Source organism: Anneissia japonica, unplaced genomic scaffold (assembly GCF_011630105.1).
Source record: "Anneissia japonica isolate Jap-2015-1 unplaced genomic scaffold, ASM1163010v1 scaffold287753_len344599_cov186, whole genome shotgun sequence".
Lineage (NCBI taxonomy): Eukaryota > Metazoa > Echinodermata > Crinoidea > Comatulida > Comatulidae > Anneissia > Anneissia japonica.
The window spans coordinates 42,161-63,432 of record NW_022712461.1 but is presented as its reverse complement, the minus strand read 5'-3'; the positions used below and the strand labels follow the sequence as shown (position 1 = coordinate 63,432).

At 35.3% G+C, this 21,272-nt stretch overlaps 1 protein-coding gene across 1 annotated transcript in view; it reads left to right on the top strand.

Annotated features, from left to right (window-relative positions):
• Nucleotides 1–19,440, top strand: part of LOC117107819 (replication factor C subunit 1-like) — a 19,909-nt gene extending 469 nt beyond the window's left edge. The window contains exons 2-21 of the mRNA XM_033249603.1: nt 155–344; nt 934–1,070; nt 1,580–1,681; nt 1,898–2,003; nt 2,946–3,079; nt 3,247–3,534; nt 3,741–3,920; nt 4,217–4,303; nt 4,646–5,015; nt 5,344–5,441; nt 6,464–6,667; nt 7,375–7,512; nt 7,758–7,853; nt 8,228–8,326; nt 9,125–9,279; nt 13,585–13,702; nt 14,404–14,549; nt 16,326–16,536; nt 17,839–18,009; nt 18,492–19,440. Of these exons, the coding sequence (XP_033105494.1) occupies nt 155–344; nt 934–1,070; nt 1,580–1,681; nt 1,898–2,003; nt 2,946–3,079; nt 3,247–3,534; nt 3,741–3,920; nt 4,217–4,303; nt 4,646–5,015; nt 5,344–5,441; nt 6,464–6,667; nt 7,375–7,512; nt 7,758–7,853; nt 8,228–8,326; nt 9,125–9,279; nt 13,585–13,702; nt 14,404–14,549; nt 16,326–16,536; nt 17,839–18,009; nt 18,492–18,578 (3,117 nt within the window). The 3' untranslated portion in view covers nt 18,579–19,440. The remainder of the gene's footprint in view (nt 1–154; nt 345–933; nt 1,071–1,579; nt 1,682–1,897; nt 2,004–2,945; nt 3,080–3,246; nt 3,535–3,740; nt 3,921–4,216; nt 4,304–4,645; nt 5,016–5,343; nt 5,442–6,463; nt 6,668–7,374; nt 7,513–7,757; nt 7,854–8,227; nt 8,327–9,124; nt 9,280–13,584; nt 13,703–14,403; nt 14,550–16,325; nt 16,537–17,838; nt 18,010–18,491) is intronic.
• The last annotated feature ends 1,832 nt before the right edge of the window (nt 19,441–21,272 follow it).

Below are 21,272 nucleotides of genomic sequence, written 5' to 3'. Positions count from 1 at the left end.
GAACGAGGGGGGGCCGTGTCCCCCTACTGGATCCGCGTCTGATAACTCTAAAATACCAGTCATTATTTAATATTATTTTAAAGTACATCTGTAGTGTAAATGTAATCATATGCAAATACTTATATTAGAAAGAAAGATTGAATTGTTTTCATAGACCGACATAAGGAGTTTCTTCAAGCCTGTCTCCTTTAAGACCAATTCTCAGAGCAAAGGAAGTGCATCTGGGAAACGGAAGAGAACTGATGACAAACCCAGTTATTCTTCCAAGACCAAAAAACCTAACATCATCTATGATTCTGATAATTCGGATGATGATGTGGCAACAGCAAAGAGTCAGAGTAAAGGTAATTTTACATAGGAAGAGTGAATTGGAAGGACCTATGTCCAAAGTTCAGTGCAGTACAGTAGCTATCTATCAAGAATTGTAATCTAGTCAAATGACAAGTGACATTTATGAATATTTAGTGATCAAGGTTTACAAAGACAAATTACACTGATATATTTGAAATAATCATAGTCAACTGTTGTTGGTCTATTTGGGGGAAGAAAGCCTTAGCATGCTGCCTCAAAATGTGTCTTGCTTTGCAACACCAGCTGACAACACAACCCCAGTACTAATCAATTTCATCTCTCCATCTCTTTCTTTGTCTTGTTCCCTTTCCCCATCAGTGGTGTCCAGACTGTTAGAGCTGTACTCCATCTGTTGCCTGTCTGATAGGGTCCACATCCCTGCTTTTGTATCTCATTGTTGGTAAAACACCTTTATTTAATACTTTCTTCTTCAGGCAGATGTGTATTTTACTTTTTCAATAAATAAATAAATTATTTGAAATATTGAATCCCAATGAGATTGTATGTATAAATACTTGGTGACGTCTTATTATCCTGCTATGCCATCTATGATCATACTCTGCGGTTTACTTGTTTTTTCAGCAAACAGTAATGGAAATAGAAAAACACCTTCAAAGAAGCTGGATGTGTCTCCAAAACCATTGAAAACAACATCAGCCATTGACTTCTTTGGTTCAGGTCCAATTCAGCGGTCAGTCAAAAAAGAAAGGAAAACACAGGTACTAATTTTTATTTATGTTATTTTATTATTTTAATTAAGTATATTTAAAAGAAATATACATGCAGGTCTCCATTATAATTAAAGACCTCTCCAGTTATATTTTAATCCAGTAATTTTAGTGTTGTTTTTTATTTTAAAGTCCTTTTGGTGAGATGAAGTTGTGATTTTCCTTGTTTTATTGTTAACACGTTGACTGCCAGACCTTTTTTTAAAGTTCCTTCCCGTGTGCCAAAACAAGTTTACATTTTTTGAAATTTCATCTAGTCATATATCTTAACCCGAACAACCAGCTGTTGAGGCTGTGGTTCTACAATGTATAACAAAGAAGTTATAAACACTAGAATGTTACCCCGATTTTGACAAGTATACTCGTCCCTGGTGCCCTCAGCACTGGCAGAGTATACTCGTCGCTGGCAGTTCTTTGTTGCCATATCAAATGTTGAATAAATTGAAATTTTTAGAACCGTTTTCAGTAAAATTACAATGGTCATTCTATTTCAATTGAAGGCATTTCCAATTAGCCGCAAATCTGCTTCAGAAGAGCATCATGAGGATGACGATTTTCAGAAAACACTTTTTCAAATTGATGAAGAGTCCACTCCAAAAAAGGTAATTTCCTGACATTGAAAAATTAGTCTTAGTGTGTTTTTTTAAAAGAAAAACTAATTTCCTTTAGTATTGTAAATGTGTAGAAGGTATACAAGTACAAAGATGTGTTCTAACATAGTTATATACTACATTGTGTTTTGCGTATAACACTATTTATTTCAAATAGGGTTGTTAAAAATGAGGATGACCTTGTTCAGTAAATGTTTTCTTCTTCAGAGGAAAAAGATGGAGGCTGATGAACCCGCAAGTTCTCCTCGGAGAAGCTCAAGACGGTCCTTTGCAGCTTCCAGCCCTGCACCCTCAGAAAAGTCAGCCAGCGATGGTAGGTATTGTGTATATATAAGTTGGAAGAAGCCACTTTCAGAACATCTGGTTAACACGTTGGCTGCCAGACCTTTTTTTTAAAGTTCCTTCCTGTGTGCCAAAACAAGTTTACATGTACACACATACTTTTTTTAAATTTTATCTAGACATATCATCAAAATGATCTGTCTAATAACTTTGCGGGAAAATATTAGGGGGCGAGTAAACTCGTTGACAGGCCTGTGGTAGAACTCTTTATTGACTATACCAAGTGCAAGTTATCTTGTCTGCTTTTTGCATGGGTTGGTATTTGTTGAAAGGGTCACCCCACTTGTGCTGCTCGAGTGTACTACCGGCAACACAACAAACATACATACATATGTCATTTGTACGTTATTGTCTAGGTGTATCTTCCCCAAACTACCAGCCGTTGAGTCTGTGGTTCTACAATATATAGCAAAGAAGTTATAAACGCTAAAATGTTCCCCTGATTTTGACAAGTATACTCGTCCTTGGCGCCCTCAGCAACACCCTGTGGGTGAGTATACTCGTTGCTGGCAGCCAACGTGTCAAACAGTCTTTCTTAACACATTATTTTGCTGAGCGTGGTGATACCATCGGCACTGGTTTCTTTGGGAAAATTGATAATAAAAACATCCAAGTATTATGAATTTGTGGAAAATGGGTTATATTCCGGGAGATTCTTGCTTGCTTGAGGGAGACTGCTCTGATTTCCAAGAAACTCCTGTAAATTGTGGGTGCCTGTCAAGACAATTCTTGCTTGTGGATGGAGGTAGGTTCTCAGTTGAGTAACAACAATGTTTTAAAATTAAAATTAATTTGTGATATTTATATCAATTTGTTTACTTAGTTTCATATTAAAATTAAATATTTTTACAATACAATTTTTGTGATTGTACAATTACAATTTGTAAAATCATTTGTTCATTTGATTTTTTAGAAACAAAGACATTGTCTAGCAAACTGTCTTCAAAGTTAAAGAAAATTTTTGTCGAAGATACACCCCCTGTCAGGAGATCCTCACCCAGAAAATCTGTGACTCAAAACGTTGTTAAAGAATCACCGGATAATAAGGTTTGTGTTTGGTTTTTAAAAAAAATTTAATAAATCATATTTAAAAAGCTTTCAGTCAAAAGGATGATTGACAGGTCTACCCAAAAGCCTAATTCTTAGTAGTTGATGTGGAAGTAGAATTTGTTGAAATAAATAGAAGTTACATTCTTTAGTGTTTTCCTTCATAGATTTCAAGTAGGACACAGAGCACCACACCAAACAAGAATTCCTCTCGTAAAGCAAGCGTTACCCCTGTCAAGTCAAATAGTAAAACACCTGCGAGGAAAACCCCTACAAAAAAAGCAGCAACATCTAAAAGCAAACTGGAATTCACCAAAAAGGAAAGCAAACCCAAGATTGTGGAGACCACGCCACCAAAGACTCCTAAGGATGGAAAACGCAAGGCTAACCCCAGCTACTTCTCCTACCTGAACCGTGAAGGGCCCCAAGCTCTGGGTACAAAGGAAATCCCTGAGGTAATTAGGCTTAAGTTGAATATTATGATTGCATGCATAGGAAATGAACCATAAGATGGTTATGAACCACTGAAGTTCATAATGTTGCATTTATAGGAGTATGTCATTTTATATGTTTTAGTATTATACTTTGCGCATAGAAGACATAATGTGAATACTAAACATGGTCGGGTTTAGGTTATACCGTATTCAATTGGTTTTTTTAGGGAGCAGCAGGTTGTCTTGATAATTGTACATTCGTTATCACTGGTATTCTGGATTCCATCGAGAAAGGGGATGCCATCGACCTGATTAAGCGTCATGGTGGTAAAGTCACGACCAGCATTAGCAAGAAAACCAAGTATCTTGTTGTTGGTCGTGGTGCAGGAGAAAAGAAACTTGAAAAGGTAATTGTGGTTTAAGCACGTCTGTATGGCTTTATCTAAACATTAACATATTTATCTTTTTTTTTTACTACCCTCTTCAAATGAAAATGTTTTGTTACTAAAGGTTTATCCACACTATAACATTTTCTTTGACAGAAAACTGTTGTATGTCCATATATAGTTATAATGTGCCTATATATGGTCATGATGTGATGTCATCATGACCATATATAGTCATGTTACATGATTTTGTCAAATGAAATTTGATAAGTCTGGACAGGGCTTAACTCCTTAAATGTGTTTCTTTGTGGATGCAGGCTGAAGAGTTTGGAATTAAGCAGCTGACAGAAGATGATTTATTTGAACTGATTCGCACAAGACCTGGCAAGAAGGGCAGTGTAAAGGTATGAACAGTAAAGCCGGTCACTGCAGCCAACGAATCCAACGCCGCTTCCTTTTAGCGTTGGGTGACGCGATGCCGTCTAATGCTTGTTAGTGGCTGTTTGAATTGATTGCAATTATATATGATCCATAGTGTACACGTTGTAGAATTGCGTTCTCCATAGAATCATTCCTCTACCAACCCTCAGTCTAGTTTGTCTTTCCCCAACACTTCAAGGAAAAAGTAGTTAACTCTAATATTTTACAAGTTGGGATTATGAGATGTAAATGAAGCCTTGGTATTACTGTATGTATTTAGGTACCAAGATAGGCCTAACTTATAATTAATTCAATTTTTATTTTAGCCAATAAAGAGCATTCCAGAATCACCAATTGAAGAACAGTCTTTTGAAATTGAAGAAGCAGACTGTGCAGCTTCCAGCCAATCACAGACCCTTGATTCACAATCCTCAACTTCATCCAGCCAATTGCAAGCGCCATATTCTGAAATGATACAGAGCCAATCAGAAAGTCAGAATTCACAGCACTCTTTATCAGACAGTCAATTACCTTCAAGCATCTCCACTCAGGAGTCATTGATGTGGGTAGATAAATATAAACCAAAGAACATTAAACAAATAATTGGACAACATGGAGACAAAAGCAATGTAAAGAAGTTAATGAGATGGCTCAAAGAATGGGATACCCACAATGCAACAGGCACAAGTATTAAAGGTTAACTTTTATATTATTCACTTGAAAAATCTTGTTTTTTTTTTTTAAATGGTTTGTTCATTATCATTATTACATTATTATTATAAATTTTATTATACGAACTCCTTGAAATATTTGTCTTTAAGTATAATGCAGTATTGTATGTACTGTAATATTAATAGAGCAAGATAAGGTAGTACCTATAGCAATTATCTGTTTATATTTTGCGGCTGCTTGATAAACTGATAGATCCCAAGAAGTTGGGTGTAAGGGAAACTCCCTCCCTCTCCCAACCAATATCATAAGAAGAATGCTATTTGTAACTGATACTGTATTTATTCCATGATAGGCAAATACAATCGTGATACTGGTGCTGGGTGCAAAGCAGCATTACTTTCAGGACCTCCTGGGATTGGCAAGACTACATCAGCCACGTTAGTTTGCAAGGTAGTTCAACTGTATACTAATTTTGTTTTCATTTCAAAGATTTTGTTTTTCTGTTTTAGGCCGAAGGTAAATGGTATGCCAAATAGCGAACTTAATCTCTTTGCTGAGTGTCAAATCCCGTCAAAAAACAAACATGCACTCAAGACGCTCTACATCTTTTATTTGGGGTCATACAATTCATATAGATTTTTCTATCTCAATACATTCTATAGTATAAACAATTATAATTTAACAATTATAATCAAACAGCAAACTGTATTGGACATTGGGTAATGCATTTTGGTCACTCAAATAAGTTTTTCAAGTACACAATTGATCATAGGGAGCTTTGTGTTGTTGATTCTATCAAAGCTCCTTGAGTAGTCATTACAAGAGATTGCAAACCAAGTTTACAATGCAACAAAGCAGCTCAACGAGCTATGAACAGTCTGAGAGTAATTAAAAGAACTTTTAGATATGTTGACAAATCTAGTTTCGGTAATATATACAGGTCGCATTTGGAATCCATATTTACAAAAAGATATTGATGTCTTGGAAAAAGTTCAGAGGCGCGCTACTAAGATGATTCCAGAATTTAAAGATTTACCGTATGAGGCCAGGTTGCGCAATCTTGGATTAACAACCATGAAACAGAGAAGAATAAGAGGTGACCTTATCAAACTCTCTAAGACTATACACAAATGTGAGGGAGTAGATTTAAGCAGTTTTTTTTAAAAGCAATCTGAATGCCAGAGGCGTGTACAAACTAGAGGTCATAGTCTATGTTTATACAAAGAAAATTTAAACAAAGGTTTGTTATGCAGAAAATACTTTTTTACACAAAGAGTTGTTGAAGTATGGAATGGCCTACCTGAATACATTATCTCAGCTCCGTCTGTAATGTGTTAAATACCGCTTGGACAATTTTTTGAGAGACTAAGATAAGGAGTCTAAAAAGCTAATAACCTAAAACTTGCCCATATATTTAATCTAATCTAAATCTAATCTTCTTTTTAATAATATTCTTATAAATTTGTTTGCAGGAAGTTGGGTATTCATTTGTTGAATTCAATGCCAGTGACACGAGGAGTAAGAAAAGCTTACAAACAGTTGTATCAGAGCTCCTTGACAACCAAGATATTACGACATTGATGAGTCGGAACTTGACCGTTAAGAATCAGAAGCATTGTCTGATTATGGACGAGGTCGATGGCATGGCCGGCAATGAAGACAGAGGCGGCATGCAGGTATAATTACCCTCAGAACTTTTCATATCAGACTATAGTCTGATGAATAAGATTCATATAAAAGAGGATTTCTGCCAATGCTGTAGCTCATACACTTAAAAAAATGGTATTCATATAATTTTTACAGAAATATATATTCTGAATGTTTTAATTATTTAGTTATTTTTTATTTTATTTTATTGTAAGGCAAGACTCGCTGCTCGCTGGTAGTGATGATTTCGAATAAAATAAAATTTTATTTTTGTCCAATCAGCTCACCCTCCCCCCATTTCTGCCACCGCCACCTCGAACAAATGGAAATTTCAGAAAAAACTGAAAGTTTTTCTTTGTTTTTATTTCGCCACCACTGCCTTGAAATATCCAAAAATAAGATATTGTATGTATATTTCTTACTAATTATATAAATTTAAAGGATATTTAACTATCTCATTACTACACTGTTTACAATCGCAATTTTTGGCAAAATTATTTGCTAAATAAGAAAATAAACTTATATTTTTTTTTCCGCCCTCTGATGATCTATTAAAAAAATTGTTCGCGAAACAAGGTATAAAAAAGTTTCATCTTAATGGCAGCGTCAACTTCACTCCAGCATACATGGAGGTACTCCAGTGGCAGTAGGCTAGGCTCCAGCGACATCCAAATTAGGATATGCCCTTATTTTTTACAGTACTAATATTTTAACATTATTTTATGTTCTTTCGTAGGAATTGATTCAGCTGATAAAGAGCTCTAAAATTCCAATAATTTGTATGTGTAATGACAGGATGCATCAAAAAATAAGGTCATTAGCAAATCATTGCTTTGACCTCCGATTCCAAAGGCCACAGGTCAAACAGATAAAGGTCAGTAATACAATTTTTTTTTTTTTACCATCTTTAACATTAGATGAATGTTGACTCAAAACCATTTGTTCTCGGAAATTGTTTGTTTGTGTCTTCATTTCCTTATTACCACAGTCATTGTGCGCTTTATATCCGAAAGGAAAAGGCGCAATATAAATGCTCGTACCAGAACCAGTACAGTTTGAAAGAATATGTGGTGAAATGATTATTTTGTATTTTCTTTCAATAATTTGTATTAATTTTAGGCATCCATGATGTCTGTGGCATGCAAAGAAGGCATTAAGATCCCACCGCAAGCAATGGATGACATCATCATAGCATCCAATCAAGATATTAGGCAGGTTAGTACACAAACAGCTGCTAGGAAGCCTTTATTATTGCTAAACACAACATCTCATGTGGATTTTGAGGTACATGTTACAGTGTCAGGATTTGAGTAGAGTGATCGATTTGCAGCCTGGTCAGAGTTTGTATCCTATACTATGCATCTTATATTTTTTGTATACTGTAGTTGACTAATAATGAATTAGTTTATGCAGATCAATAACACAATTTTATTGTGTATGGTTAAAAATATACAGGAAACTGAAGCAAAATAGCCTCTTTTTGTGTTGAATACTAGTACTATATTAAAAAATAATAATATACTGCTAAATTGTCCATTAGTTACATGCATCATTTGTAGTTTTGTTGCATTCTCTGACATGATTTACAGGTTCTTCACAATCTAAGTATGTGGACGGCTGGACAGAAGAGTATAACCCACGAACAATTAAAATCTGATGCCAACAATGCAAAGAAAGACATGAAACTGGTGAGATTTTTTGGCAAATCTTTTATTGAAAGTTAAACAAAACTGAAACTCAAATTTGCTCATCCTAAATGTTAGGGTTGGATTGCGGTCTCAATAATATGTGCAATAATAAAAATTGTGTTTTATCATTTAAGTATCTATCACCTTAAGTAAATACAATTGGATTGGATTATATTCATTCGGTGTAAACACCAAGGATAGCCCACGAAAGTCTACAAGAAGACTTACTTCCAGTGGGGTAGTTCTGGTGGTGATTGCACAGTACAATCCCCTACTCTTTTCTGAAGAGTGTACTGCATTCTTTAACGTGCACATGGGCCATAAATGCACACGGGACCAACGGCTTAAACGTCTCATCCGAAAGACGGTGCGCTATTGTAACTTGTATTTCAGCCCTCTAGCTGAAACACAAGGAGAGGCAACGATGGGAATTGAACCGGGGACCTAGAGATCTCCATGGGTCAGCGCACACACAGTGGCTACCACTCTGCAATCTGCAAAGACAGAGAAGCAGAAGCAGCAAAATCACATTGTTTATTTTGGAGGAAACACCACTGAACCAACCATTTTCCTATACTGAGCTCCTTGCTTGCACTATGTCTGTTTATAATTTTATGAATCCAGTTGTCCTTTCATCGAAGTACCTAGCATGTGCTGAACAAAGCATGGCAAAAACAACACTAATACATCTTTATCGTAGCAGTTTATCATCCTTCTGTTTTTTGGGGGTTTTTTTATCATTTGTGGACACTTATGAATATGTTTTCTTGCTAGATGATGAGTAATTTTGTTTTTCAGGGACCATTTGAAGTTGTCCGAAGAGTTTTTACATCAGGAGTTGAGCGTAGCAAGATGAGTCTAAATGACAAGTTCAACCTGTTTTTTCATGATTATTCGATGGGGCCATTGTTTGTCCAAGAGAACTACATCAGCGTAGTTCCCCAAGAAGGAAAGTAAGTCACAGCCTCGTTAACACTAAAATATTGATTTTGATATTATTATTACATACCAATTCTTCAATTCTATTTTGTGAATTACCTGGATAAACCAACTATAGCTAGTGTTTGGTGTGCTGGGAATAGGTTGCAATTCATTCTGCTGTTACATGTTAAATGTTGCTACTCATTCTGCTTTTTTAATGAACTCCTTAACTTTCAATATGTATATCACAGCTTTTGACCAAATATATGGTGTTTTTTTGAGTGAGATGTCAGTAACTTTCACGAAAGTATAGTGGGAGCTGCCTTTCTGTGCCTCCGAGTTAGGTAACTGTATAAAATACAATATGCAATACTATTTAAGTAACTATGATTTATTAAATACTTAACCCACGCAATACAAGTGCCATTCATACAGTATAAAAGGCACAACTCATCTACTAATTACACCGTATGGTGAATGGATTTACTAAAATAAAGGCCATGGCATAAAAGCAGAATAAAGTTCTCATGAGTATACTTGCAAGTAAAGGGCTAGACACGCTTTCCAAGCTGGATAAACACATAAGGTAGACACGTACAACTCTTAGCAGAGCCAGCAGGGTGCTTATCATCGCGTGGGCTAGGCCTAGGCCCACCACACATCGAACTGGTAGGCTTCCGCGTGGACATGGCTACAGGAAACGCTACAACTTCACAACTCTTTGTTAAACAACAATTGGCAAGCTTTCACACGTCTATACAAGACAACAAGGATATTGTTTATTCATGCAGGGCTTATATAGGGGAGCTAGGGCGATAAACGAATCTACACCATATAATTACTCACAATGGTTAGGCCTATCATAACAATATCTATACCGTAAATTTACTCGCTGTCGCAACGGCTGGCTGAAGGAGTAAGTGTTTCATTGTCTCAACAAGCAAATTTAACTACCAGCAACGAACATACCCGGCTGCCTACCCGAAGTACACTGAAATAGAACCCTCGCTAACGCTACATAACATCTACCATGACAAATTTGCATAATAACGATCTATCTGCACACAAGTTTGTGATCAACAAGTATGGAACGCCAAGAATGCCTTTAGGAACATATCAAAATTTGCTGGATTTCATGACAGTAACACAGTGCTTCAAATGGAATAACAGATCATTACATCAAACAAAACCACTATTTCATCATTTTCTTGTCTATTTTGTGAATACTTTCCAGGATGAACTGATGTAAGCCAGATTTCAGTGGCATTCAAGATGCTTGTTAACCTTCAGGCTGCGGCTAGCCCACCATAATCTTTTGCGAGAAAAGGATAAAGTGACTGTGGGATCTAAACGCAACGATTGCTCAAACAATAAAAACACAGCAGAAAAAGCACATGACTTTGTCCTTTCAAGGATAGCCTTTAATGTACTCGTGCACATTATAAGTAGCTGAACGATTCTCCTTAATCGTTAGTTGACCTTTGTATCTCTGGTTCAGCACTCAACTGGTTTCACTCGTATTTAATATCACGACGCCAGTGTGTTAAAGTTAAATCATCTATTTCTGATCCTGCTTTCCTGGAATGTGGCATCCTACATGGAGCAACTCTTGTGTCCTATGCTCACCATTTACATCTGTCCCCTCAGCGATATCATCACCAAGCATTTATGGCATTATCATGTTAATATCATGTCATGAAGTTATACCTCGGCTTTAAACCTGATACGATGGAAGATGCAGCTGATCATGTTTAAGCCTGTCTTGATAAGGTACAAATTTAGTTATCCACAAATACGCTTTCTTTTAACGCGACCAAGTCTGAAGTTCACCCATCTGAAGTGTCTTTGCGTTGATAACACAACGATCACTACATCATTGAAAGTCTGCAATGTGATGTGACTTTTGACAGCGTGATGTCTTTGAAGCAACGTTTTGTAAGTCTGTAAATTATCACATCCGTAATATCAGGCACATCAGACGTATCGTGAATGAAGATGCAATTAAATACGTTGTCATGCTCTTTATAACTTCAAAACTGGACTATTACAATGGTATCCTAAATGGACTTCCAGACACACTTATAAAAAATTCACAACTTCATCTTTACTCAGTCGCATGTCTAATTAAACTTACCCCAAAGTTACACAGCATTACGCCAACACTCGTAAACCTACATTGGCTTACGAACAGCAGCGTTCATCAACATCATTTGTTCCTGCGTGCCGTTGGAAAACGTACTTTGAGCGCTTATTTCAAGTTGCGGCTCCAGAAATGTCGAATACGCTGCCTGTTGAAGTATGTGATATTTTTATCCACTGGCATCTTTAAGAAGCGACTCAAAACTTTTGTATTTGCCTCTTTATAATTACATTTTTTTCTCCATTTTTTTTTAGAATTCTTGGTTTCACCTCGCTAGTTAGTGTTGTTTGGTCCAGGTTAGGAGGCACCTGATCCCAGAAAAGATCAAGACTTAACCGATGCTAACCGGAGTACATAAACACAGATCTCCGGTTGGCGGTGATGGTGTAACCCCATACTTCGGTTTGGGTGCTAGCTTGGTGTTTTTTTTATTTTTTTTCCCTTGCTTATAAAATTTAGACTTTTTTTTGTTGTCTTCTTACCTATTGTCAAGCACATAGAAGACCTTGTTTTTTTTGTGCTATATAAATCCATCTATTATTATTATTATTGTTATTGTTATTATTAAGTAGATAAGAATCCCACTTGTTATAAATACCATAAATGAATCTGTTGATTTAATAATACTTACAGTGATGTTGCTCCATCTTCCTTTTTTGCATAGATGTTGACTTGGCTTGTGCTTCTTGTCTTCTTTTTTAGGTTGCAGTAAGTTGATCTTTATTCCAGATTGCTGGTGTTATTCAGTTCACATCCTGATACAGTTTTTTCTGCAATTCCTTCTTGTCTTAGCTACTGCTAGTGCTATGTTAATTCCTCATTTTTAGCATCATTTTGATTACCTCGGTTGAATTTTGGTCTTCAATTTTCACTACCAACAATTCAAATTCATGAATGATGAGAAGTATCCACAAAATCAATACCCACATTTCAAAAAAATTGTAATTGCTTTCCAAGGATAGAAAGAGTAGTTTGCTGAAACATTGTCTTAATGACACTCTAAAAGTTCAGAGTTGTGAAGTCTTTTCAAGATCAACTTTTTTGACAATGTTGATTTTCTCTTCTGGATATGTTTCATACTTCTAAAATTATCTCCCTTATTCAAGTCCAGTTAATTCAGTAGTTTCATACAAAACTGAAATGTCTGTTTTTAACATGCTGCTTGTCTTCTTTTTAGATTTCAGTAAGTTGATCTTTATGCCAGATTGCTGGTGTAATTCAGTTCACGTCCTGATACAGTTCTTTCTGCAATTCCTCCTTGTCTTGGCTATGTTAATAACCACATTTTCAAAAAATTTGATTGTTGTCCATGTATAGAAACCATAGTTTAAAATTATCTCTCTTATTCAAGTCCAGTTAATTCAATAGTTTCAAACAAAACTGAAATGTCTGTTTTAAAAATGTCTTGGTTTTGTGCCTCTTGTCTTCTTTTTAGATTGCAGCAAGTTGATCTTTATGCCAAATAGCTGGTGTAATTCAGTTCACCTCCTGATACTGTTGTTTCTGCAATAATTGTTTCTAGTCTTAGGTACCTTTGGCGCTGTGTTTTTGATAAACGCTACTTGTTGAACATCATTCTAATTACCTCAGTTGAACTTTAATCTTCAGTTTTTACGTTGATACTTCTCCAAGACCAGCACTTCAAGTTCATAAATAATGGGAAGTTATTTATAAAAATTGATACCCATATTTTTTTTAAATGTAGTTGTTGTCCATGGAATGAAACAGTAGTTTACTGAAACTTTGTACTAATCACACTCTGAAGGTTTAGAGTTGTAAAGTCTTTTCAAGAGCAACAAGATGTTGATGATGTTGATTTTCTCTTCTTCTGGATATGTCTCATAATTCTTCTCCCTTCTTCAAGGCCAGTTAATTCAATTGTTTCAAACAAAACTGAAGTGTCTGTTGTATTTGGGATAATTAAATATAAATTTAGCAATCCCTTGGTTTTGTTATAATCCCTGTACGATTTGATGTAAAAAATTCTTATAATACATACGGTAAATTTATCGTTTTGCTGATTGTATTACTAATATTTTCTAAAGAGGATTAGGATTTTTGTTTACGTTTTTTTCTATCGAACAATAACAAAGTGGTGAATCTACAAAAAAGCAAACAAATATTCTTCTTTTGTTCTACGTCACTATTATCTGTTGTTTCTTACTATTATTTTGCTGTTGTTTCGTTTATATTTCAGGTCAGATAAAAAGAAACACCTTGATCTTCTGAGTAAAACTGCAGATAGTTTATGTAACAGTGACCTTATTGACAAGTCTATCAGGTCAAGGAACTCATGGAACCTGCTACCAACACAGGTTAAAAAAATAATTTATTTATTAATGAAATTGTGAGTGATTCACTGGTTACAGAATGAAATAAAATATTTGGTGAACTATTGCATCATTTATGCCATTTCCTTTGCACTTCATTCAAGCCTATATAGGCAAGGTTTTGGAAGGGGAGTTCTAAGTTTTTTTTACAAAATGGCACTTTCAGTCCACACCCACCTAAACCTTACCATTTTTGGGGTAAATTTTAAAGACACAACATGTTAGATGTCCAGAAATCGCACTAAAAATGCCAAATTTCAAATAATTTGAATTAATTTCAACAATTTCCATGCAGATGGTGCTTTTTACTAATAATTTAAAAGTGAATTTTCTGGAAAAGGAGGGGGTGGAAGGGTGTGGGGAGGAGAGGGTTCTTTCAAACCCCTCAAACATTCCTGGCTACAGGCTTGTTGTTTATAGAAACTTTAGAGTACATGTAAGATTAATGCATCATAATCAAAACAAGTCTCATAATCTCAAAAGCTCCGATGAGGGCAGTATAATAGAGGCAGTATAGTATATTGGCCTAAATGGCCGCCCATACAAGAAAGATCTATTAAGCAATGAGCACAAAAAGATGTATTAATCAATCAGCCGGGTATTCCTAGAGCTCCTCATCGGAGCTAAAAAGGCAAAAACTCTAGTAATTGAATAATTCCCTTGAAATTTTTATTTTTATATTCCAGGCCTTATTTGCAAGTGTTCTTCCTGGTGAATATATGCAAGGATTCATGAGTCACATGATCAACTTTCCTAGCTGGCTCGGCAAGAATTCAACACGTAACAAGAATTATCGCCTACTTCAAGAATTACAGCAGCATATGCGGCTTCCGTAAGCTTTCATTCCTTTGTTCAAAATGTAAAACCTGTAAATAATATTTACATGTTTTCATATCATCATAATAACATTTTCTTTGATGTAAATGTAGCTAAATTAGGATGTTTACCTTTTCAAGAGGCATTAGGATGGCTGTAGTTGATTATGTTAAACACACTAGACTTCCAACTCAACACATTTTTAAAGTCTATTTAGTGAATACTTATTGTATGAACTATATCAAGTTTTCTTTATCTAGAAATGTATCTAAAAATATTGGAATCATCTGTATCAGACCACTGCATTGTATGATAAGGAAATGCAGATGATAGCATTGTGATATATATATATATATATATATATAAATTTTAAAAGGCAAATGGGAAAAACCCATGAAACAGCAAGCGGCCACATAATGCAAAACTATTAAAAATTAATACGGAACAGTAGAGAAAATCCGATCAGAATGACAAAATAAACTAAGTATCCACTGGAAGGGTTCCCAATATCTGCAGACGGATCCGTTTCGGCCTTCCAGGCCTCATCAGTGCAGCTGGGGTATAGACCCAAACGAAACGTTTGACCAGCTTAGGTAGGGCCCAAGCCAGTCCCACGACCACTAATGATTACAGAGCCAAACCAAGGCAATATATATACACAGCCCAGGTGTGAATGCAAATAGTGGAATACAAACTATGTGGCTCGGTTCCAGTAGATACAGAGAATATTTTGTCATTCTTTACGCGTCCTACTAAATTCTTACGAGACAGCACTAGTCCGCAAATTTGTGAACAAGATCGGAAATCTAAAGATGCAATCTCTACCGTGCATCAATGGCGGCCTGCTGGATCTCAAAAGAGATTCTTTAATGAAATATAAATAAATTTTAAAAGGCAAATGGGAAAAACCCATGAAACAGCAAGCGGCCACATAATGCAAAACTATTAAAATAGTTTTTTTTTAATAGTTATTACATAGCTTGTATTCCACTATTTGCATTCACACCTGGGCTGTGTATATATATTGCCTTGGTTTGGCTCTGTAATCATTAGTGGTCGTGGGACTGGCTTGGGCCCTACCTAAGCTGGTCAAATGTTTCGTTTGGGTCTATACCCCAGCTGCACTGATGAGGCCTGGAAGGCCGAAACGGATCCGTCTGCAGATATTGGGATCCCTTCCAGTGGATACTTAGTTTATTTTGTCATTCTGATCGGATTAAATATTTGATGAATTATGGCGAATTTTTATTACATATTTGATAGGCATCGAGTTACTATAATATGACTTCATGTAGGCTATGCTTTCTAATGTTGAAATCGGCTTCCAAAACCAAAACATTTTAAATAAAGCTTACTACTTATTTCATAGGCATCGAGTTACTATAATATGACTTCATGTAGGCTATGCTTTCTAATGTTGAAATCAGCTTCCAAAACCAAAATATTTTAAATAAAACAAGAAACAAAGAGTATGTAATGTAACCATCTAATTTATTTTCAAATCCTCATTCTTAAAAGTGAAATTCTATATTTTGGAAATTTTGCATGAAATATGTCAACCACGCTGTCATGGTCGAGGTTGCTTCACCTATCACGATGTATTCCAACCATGATGAGGCTATCCAAATGAGCATTTGTCATAACAGATATCTGCATTTTTTTTAAGCATATTCATTATCCAGATAAGAGTGTTTCAAACAACTTACATCACTGTTGATTTGCATGTTGTTTACTTTACAGAGTGTAAATATTTATGTTGCTGTTGTTAACAAATAGTTCTCTTTATAATCAGAACATCAGGAAGCCTGCAGGATATAAACCTTGCATACTGCCCTCATCTGCGTGGGAGACTCACAGATCCACTACTCCAACGGGAGAACCAGGGTGTTCCAGAGGTCATTCAGCTCTTGGATGATTATGACCTCACCCGGGATGATTTGAGTAGTTTGCTTGAGGTCAGTCAATTTGGGAAAAATGACACATGGAGTCGAGTCCCATCAAAGGTTTGTGTCAAATTGAAAACATTCTTGATGTAATAATAATATTATAATATGTTTATATTTTATGTGTTATTATGATTGAGTTCAACTTAAAACCATATGCATTATAAATTGTAAACAACTACAAATAAAAAGAAATCACAGACAAAAAGTTCCTATCTCATATTTTTTCAAGGTTATTGCTATAACACACAAATGTGGTTGCTTACACAACACTGCTCTTGAATAAGTGTATTGTTTATTAGCGATATATTCAAGCTTAATCTAGAGTACATACACAATGTGTTTTGTATCAGTACACAAATAAACATAAGTAACAATAACCTTGTGGAAAGTGTGGATATCACAACACATATAATACCATTTTAACACAACATTTTTTATAAGCACTGCTCACAAAGGACCTCTTTGTTATAAGTGCCTCACTGAAGCCTACAAACAAAATGTTGTAAGTTCAGTAGTACTTAGTCATTTACAATACTACCTCGTGAGTATTTGTACACACAAGGTTGTAATGCTCAATTTACATAAATTAGGACTCACATTTTTCAGCCTCTTATGGAATTTATCTGTTTATTGATTGATTTTTTTATTTGTTTCAAACTGTAAGCAAAGAAACTGAAGTCTTTGATCTAATGATTCATGAATTCTGTTCTTGCTTAGTAACACAACCAATATATTATGATATTACAGTTGAACCTCTATTAGGAGGACACTTTCAGGACCAAAAAAAGGGTCCCCTTAAAAGGGGTATCCCCTGAATATATTGGTTGGCCGTAGTGTCGGATTGGATTGGATTGGATTTATTCGGTGTAAACACCAAGGATAGCCCACGAAAGTAGAAGAAGACTTATTTCCAGTGGGGTCCTTCTGGTGGTGGTTGGGCAGTACACCGGGAGACAATCCCCTACTCTTTTCCGAAGAGTGCACTGCGTTCTTTAACGTGCACACAGGCCATAATGCACACGGGACCAACGGCTTAAACGTCTCATCCGAAAGACGGTGCGCTAGTAACTTGTATTTCAGCCCTCTAGCTGAAACACAAGGAGAGGCAGCGATGGGAATTGAACCGGGGACCTAAAGATCTCCACGGTTCAGTGCACACACAGCAGCTACCACCAGATTAGCCGACTGAGCTAAGCTGCTCTCTCCTGAGCTAAGCTGCTCTCTCAAGTCCCCTTAATAGTGGTGTCTCAAAGGAGGAGTTCTACTATAATTATATATTATTTAATGTAATCTTTTTATGTGCAACAGATTTTTATTAACATATTCATGTGTGACATTTCTACATTGTTTTGTTCTCAGGTCAAAAGTGCTTTTACACGTGCTTATAACCAGGCCTCGCATCTTCTTCCGCATTCAAATGGCGACATTAAAAAGAAACGAGGGCAGCAGACAGCTGATGCTGATGACGATGATGCAGTTCAGGAAGCAGATGAAAGTGACGAAGATATCTCATCGGATCCAAATGTTAAGGTTTGTAGTTTAAGATGTTCTAGTTCCAATTTTTATGAAGGTTTTAAAGCAGTAGTCCAAAGAATTATTTTTCCCTAGTATATTATTTATTATTTATTCCTTAAAATCTTGAAAGTAATTATTTGAGAAATCCCACAAAAAAAAAATCAGAAGTGTAATGGAGAATTAAAGAAATTAAATAATATGTTATTATATTATATGAAATTCAGTGCAAGTAAAGCTTTTTTCACTTGCTTGGGGGTCAGTTTTATGTCTTACCAATAAGGTCGTAATTTATTGTACTGCATATTCTTTAATAAAAATTTTAACTCAAGAACTCCACTTTAATACGATGATTGTATTTGGTATTCTGAAATATGTGATGTTGATATTAGAGGGTGAAGTTGAGTGTACAGATTATAGTCTATTGAAACTTGATGACCTCAGAAACTTGTTAAATATTACATCATGTATGACACATAAACTTTTCCCATTGTTTACAGAAGATTGAGAGTAAGACAGATGCATCACAATCCAAAAAAGGCAAGAGCAATGTTAAAGGCAAATCTAAAGTGAAGAAAAGCAAATAGAAAAAGGGAAGAAGGAAATAATGGAAAGAATAAGACTTCAATATCTAGGAAGACAGTATAAAGAACTTGCACAATTGATTTGGCCACTTAAAAATTAAAATTAGTTTCTCGAGAAGGCGGCTATTTGACTGTTTCACAAGTGTGGAAACTGTCACTCTTATTGGCTTGTTTAGAACAATTTCAGTTCATATTTATTATTGCTCGCTTCATGAATACAATTAATTCACATTCCATTCTAAGGTGGATTGCAATGCTGAAAATACCAAAAAATAAAGAGTAGATAAAAGGATATAGTATTAGAAAATGTAGCAAGCTGGGAAGAAAAAAACAACTTCAAATATACTATTTTATATAATACTATACCATTGCTTGTACTGCTCCCAGGAACGAATAATGTTTTAATAAAACTGTTAAAATAAATACTCTACCAACATGTTCTATTATAACGCTCCTAAATAGATCCTTGTCATTGATTGGTGGATTCCGTATCATGTTACATTCGTTATTTACCCCATTTCATCACTCATCATGTAAATTTAGTTCTACCATGCATTTTTATTTCCATCCATGCATTTTTATTTCCATCCATGCATTTTCTTTTCACCCATTTTTTTCCCCATTGCACAGAGCCTAGGATAACAATCTTTGAATGGTTAAAGAGATGCTGGATTGTTCTATTTAGAAAAAGGGTAGATTTTTTCATAAAACATCAACTGACTAGAATCTCCGTTCAATCTATTTTAGGTGTGTTATAAAACAAATAATGAATGTTTTTTATTCGTGTAATGGAAAGAAAATTTTTAAAGATTTGAAAGATTGACTGTTCCATTCAATTCAGCTCCGTCTTGTCAAATGGAACAGTCAATCTTTCAACTCATGAAAATATTCTTCCCATTGCGCTCATAAACATTTATTATTTATATACTGTAGTGGCTGAAGTTTGTGCGTATCAATAATAATATGGTCATTTCCTAAACTTTTCAACAAAATTATGCATTATTCTCTGGCACAGTTTGAATAAATTACTGTACATTGGAAAATAAAACAATTGTGTAAAATACTGCTGTATTTACTTTATGTTTGTTGTCAGACTTTTATGTCCGTGCTGGCGGACCTCTGAACCTCTCTCTGAATTGTTCTTCTTGCTACCAAAACTTAAAAAGCACCCAGCGTCACCAGTTTTGAATGGACGTGCAGGAATTTTTGTACACATAAACTAGGTGATTTCCAACAATCGTTCATAGCCGGTTTTTTTTAAGTTGGACCCCAGGGTGCCCCATACACCAACAAAACAGGGGTTTCTGTACTGTACATTACATTATTACTATTATAGGACGATTAACGATGTGTTCCAACCACATCTTGGTTTTCAATTTTATTTTCTCAATTTGTACAAATGAACATTCTAAGTATTTATGTTATTAGGTCTTCCGATTTTTTTTTTTTTGGTCAAACAGCTCTCAAATATCTTAGAATGTTCATTTATACAAAAAAGAAAAACTAAACCCCGAGGCATGATTCAAACTCACGACCTTCAGTTTCTTACAACACAAGCATTAACCGACCGCACCATTTATGCAACGTGTCCTGTTAGTTGATCATTCCTGATGACATAATTAATTTCGAAATATTGAATTTCGTCACGATGTCGTGAATTTTGATACTTGTGAGTATTTATTATACTATCTTGTCCTGTTAGTGGTGGTAATTAATGGCAATTATGAACCCTTGCTGTTTTTGAGGCACATTTATTCGCGTGAATCGCCAATTTCTTATGAGCATGTGCAGTAAGGAAGTTGTAGTTGAAAATTAAGCCGCTCATGTGTATACTTGGCATAAGCGAAAATTCCCAATTCGCGCGAATAAATTCGCGTATTGGAAGACAGCATTTAGGCCTACGCCCAAAAATAAATATGAATAGAGATAACCTCAGTTTAACGTGTGGACAAGTGAGCGGTCGCTCTTGTTCAGTATAAAATTAAAATATGTGCGAAATTCAGGACAAGGTCGCAAGTTAATATTGGAGAAATTTAAGTTGTCGGGTCAAACAATACCAAGACTGATATTTTTAATATTATGTTTATATTCTCTCTATACTGTCTAGCAAAAAAAGTTCTGAAAGATATAATTTTGTTTAAAATTTCATAAAATATAGGCTACATTATGATTAGGTTGGTTGCTTAGCGAATTTTGTAACTGTTGACTGTGCTTGCACTTATCCCAAACTGAACAACCTGTGCATATACTCCAACATTTTCAGCTATTTTGTCAGTTGTCCTGTGCAGTACTTCAACTGCAGTTGCTTATAATTTTAAAACTATTGAAACCCAATAAGTTATATTTCATAGAATATAATTATGTAAAAAAAATAATATTTTGTCACTGTGCTTCTTGTGAACACATCACATATTTTATACAGTATCGCAGACACAAAATTTCTGATTTGAATCATATACAGTATATTCTTATAAGCTGCATCCCTCCATTAGGAGTATTGTCACAACCTGACTGTTAGTAAACCTTGAATAGAAGCATAATGGACTCGAGAAGAAGCCCATCTCGAATTGAAGCATCCCTCTTTAGTTGGCAAAAGCAGCCCGGCGTCGAAAAGAAGCCCGTCTCAAAAAGCAGCTTTTGAAGATAGTATGGTACATATACTGTACATGAAAATAAATTTTATATATATATATATAT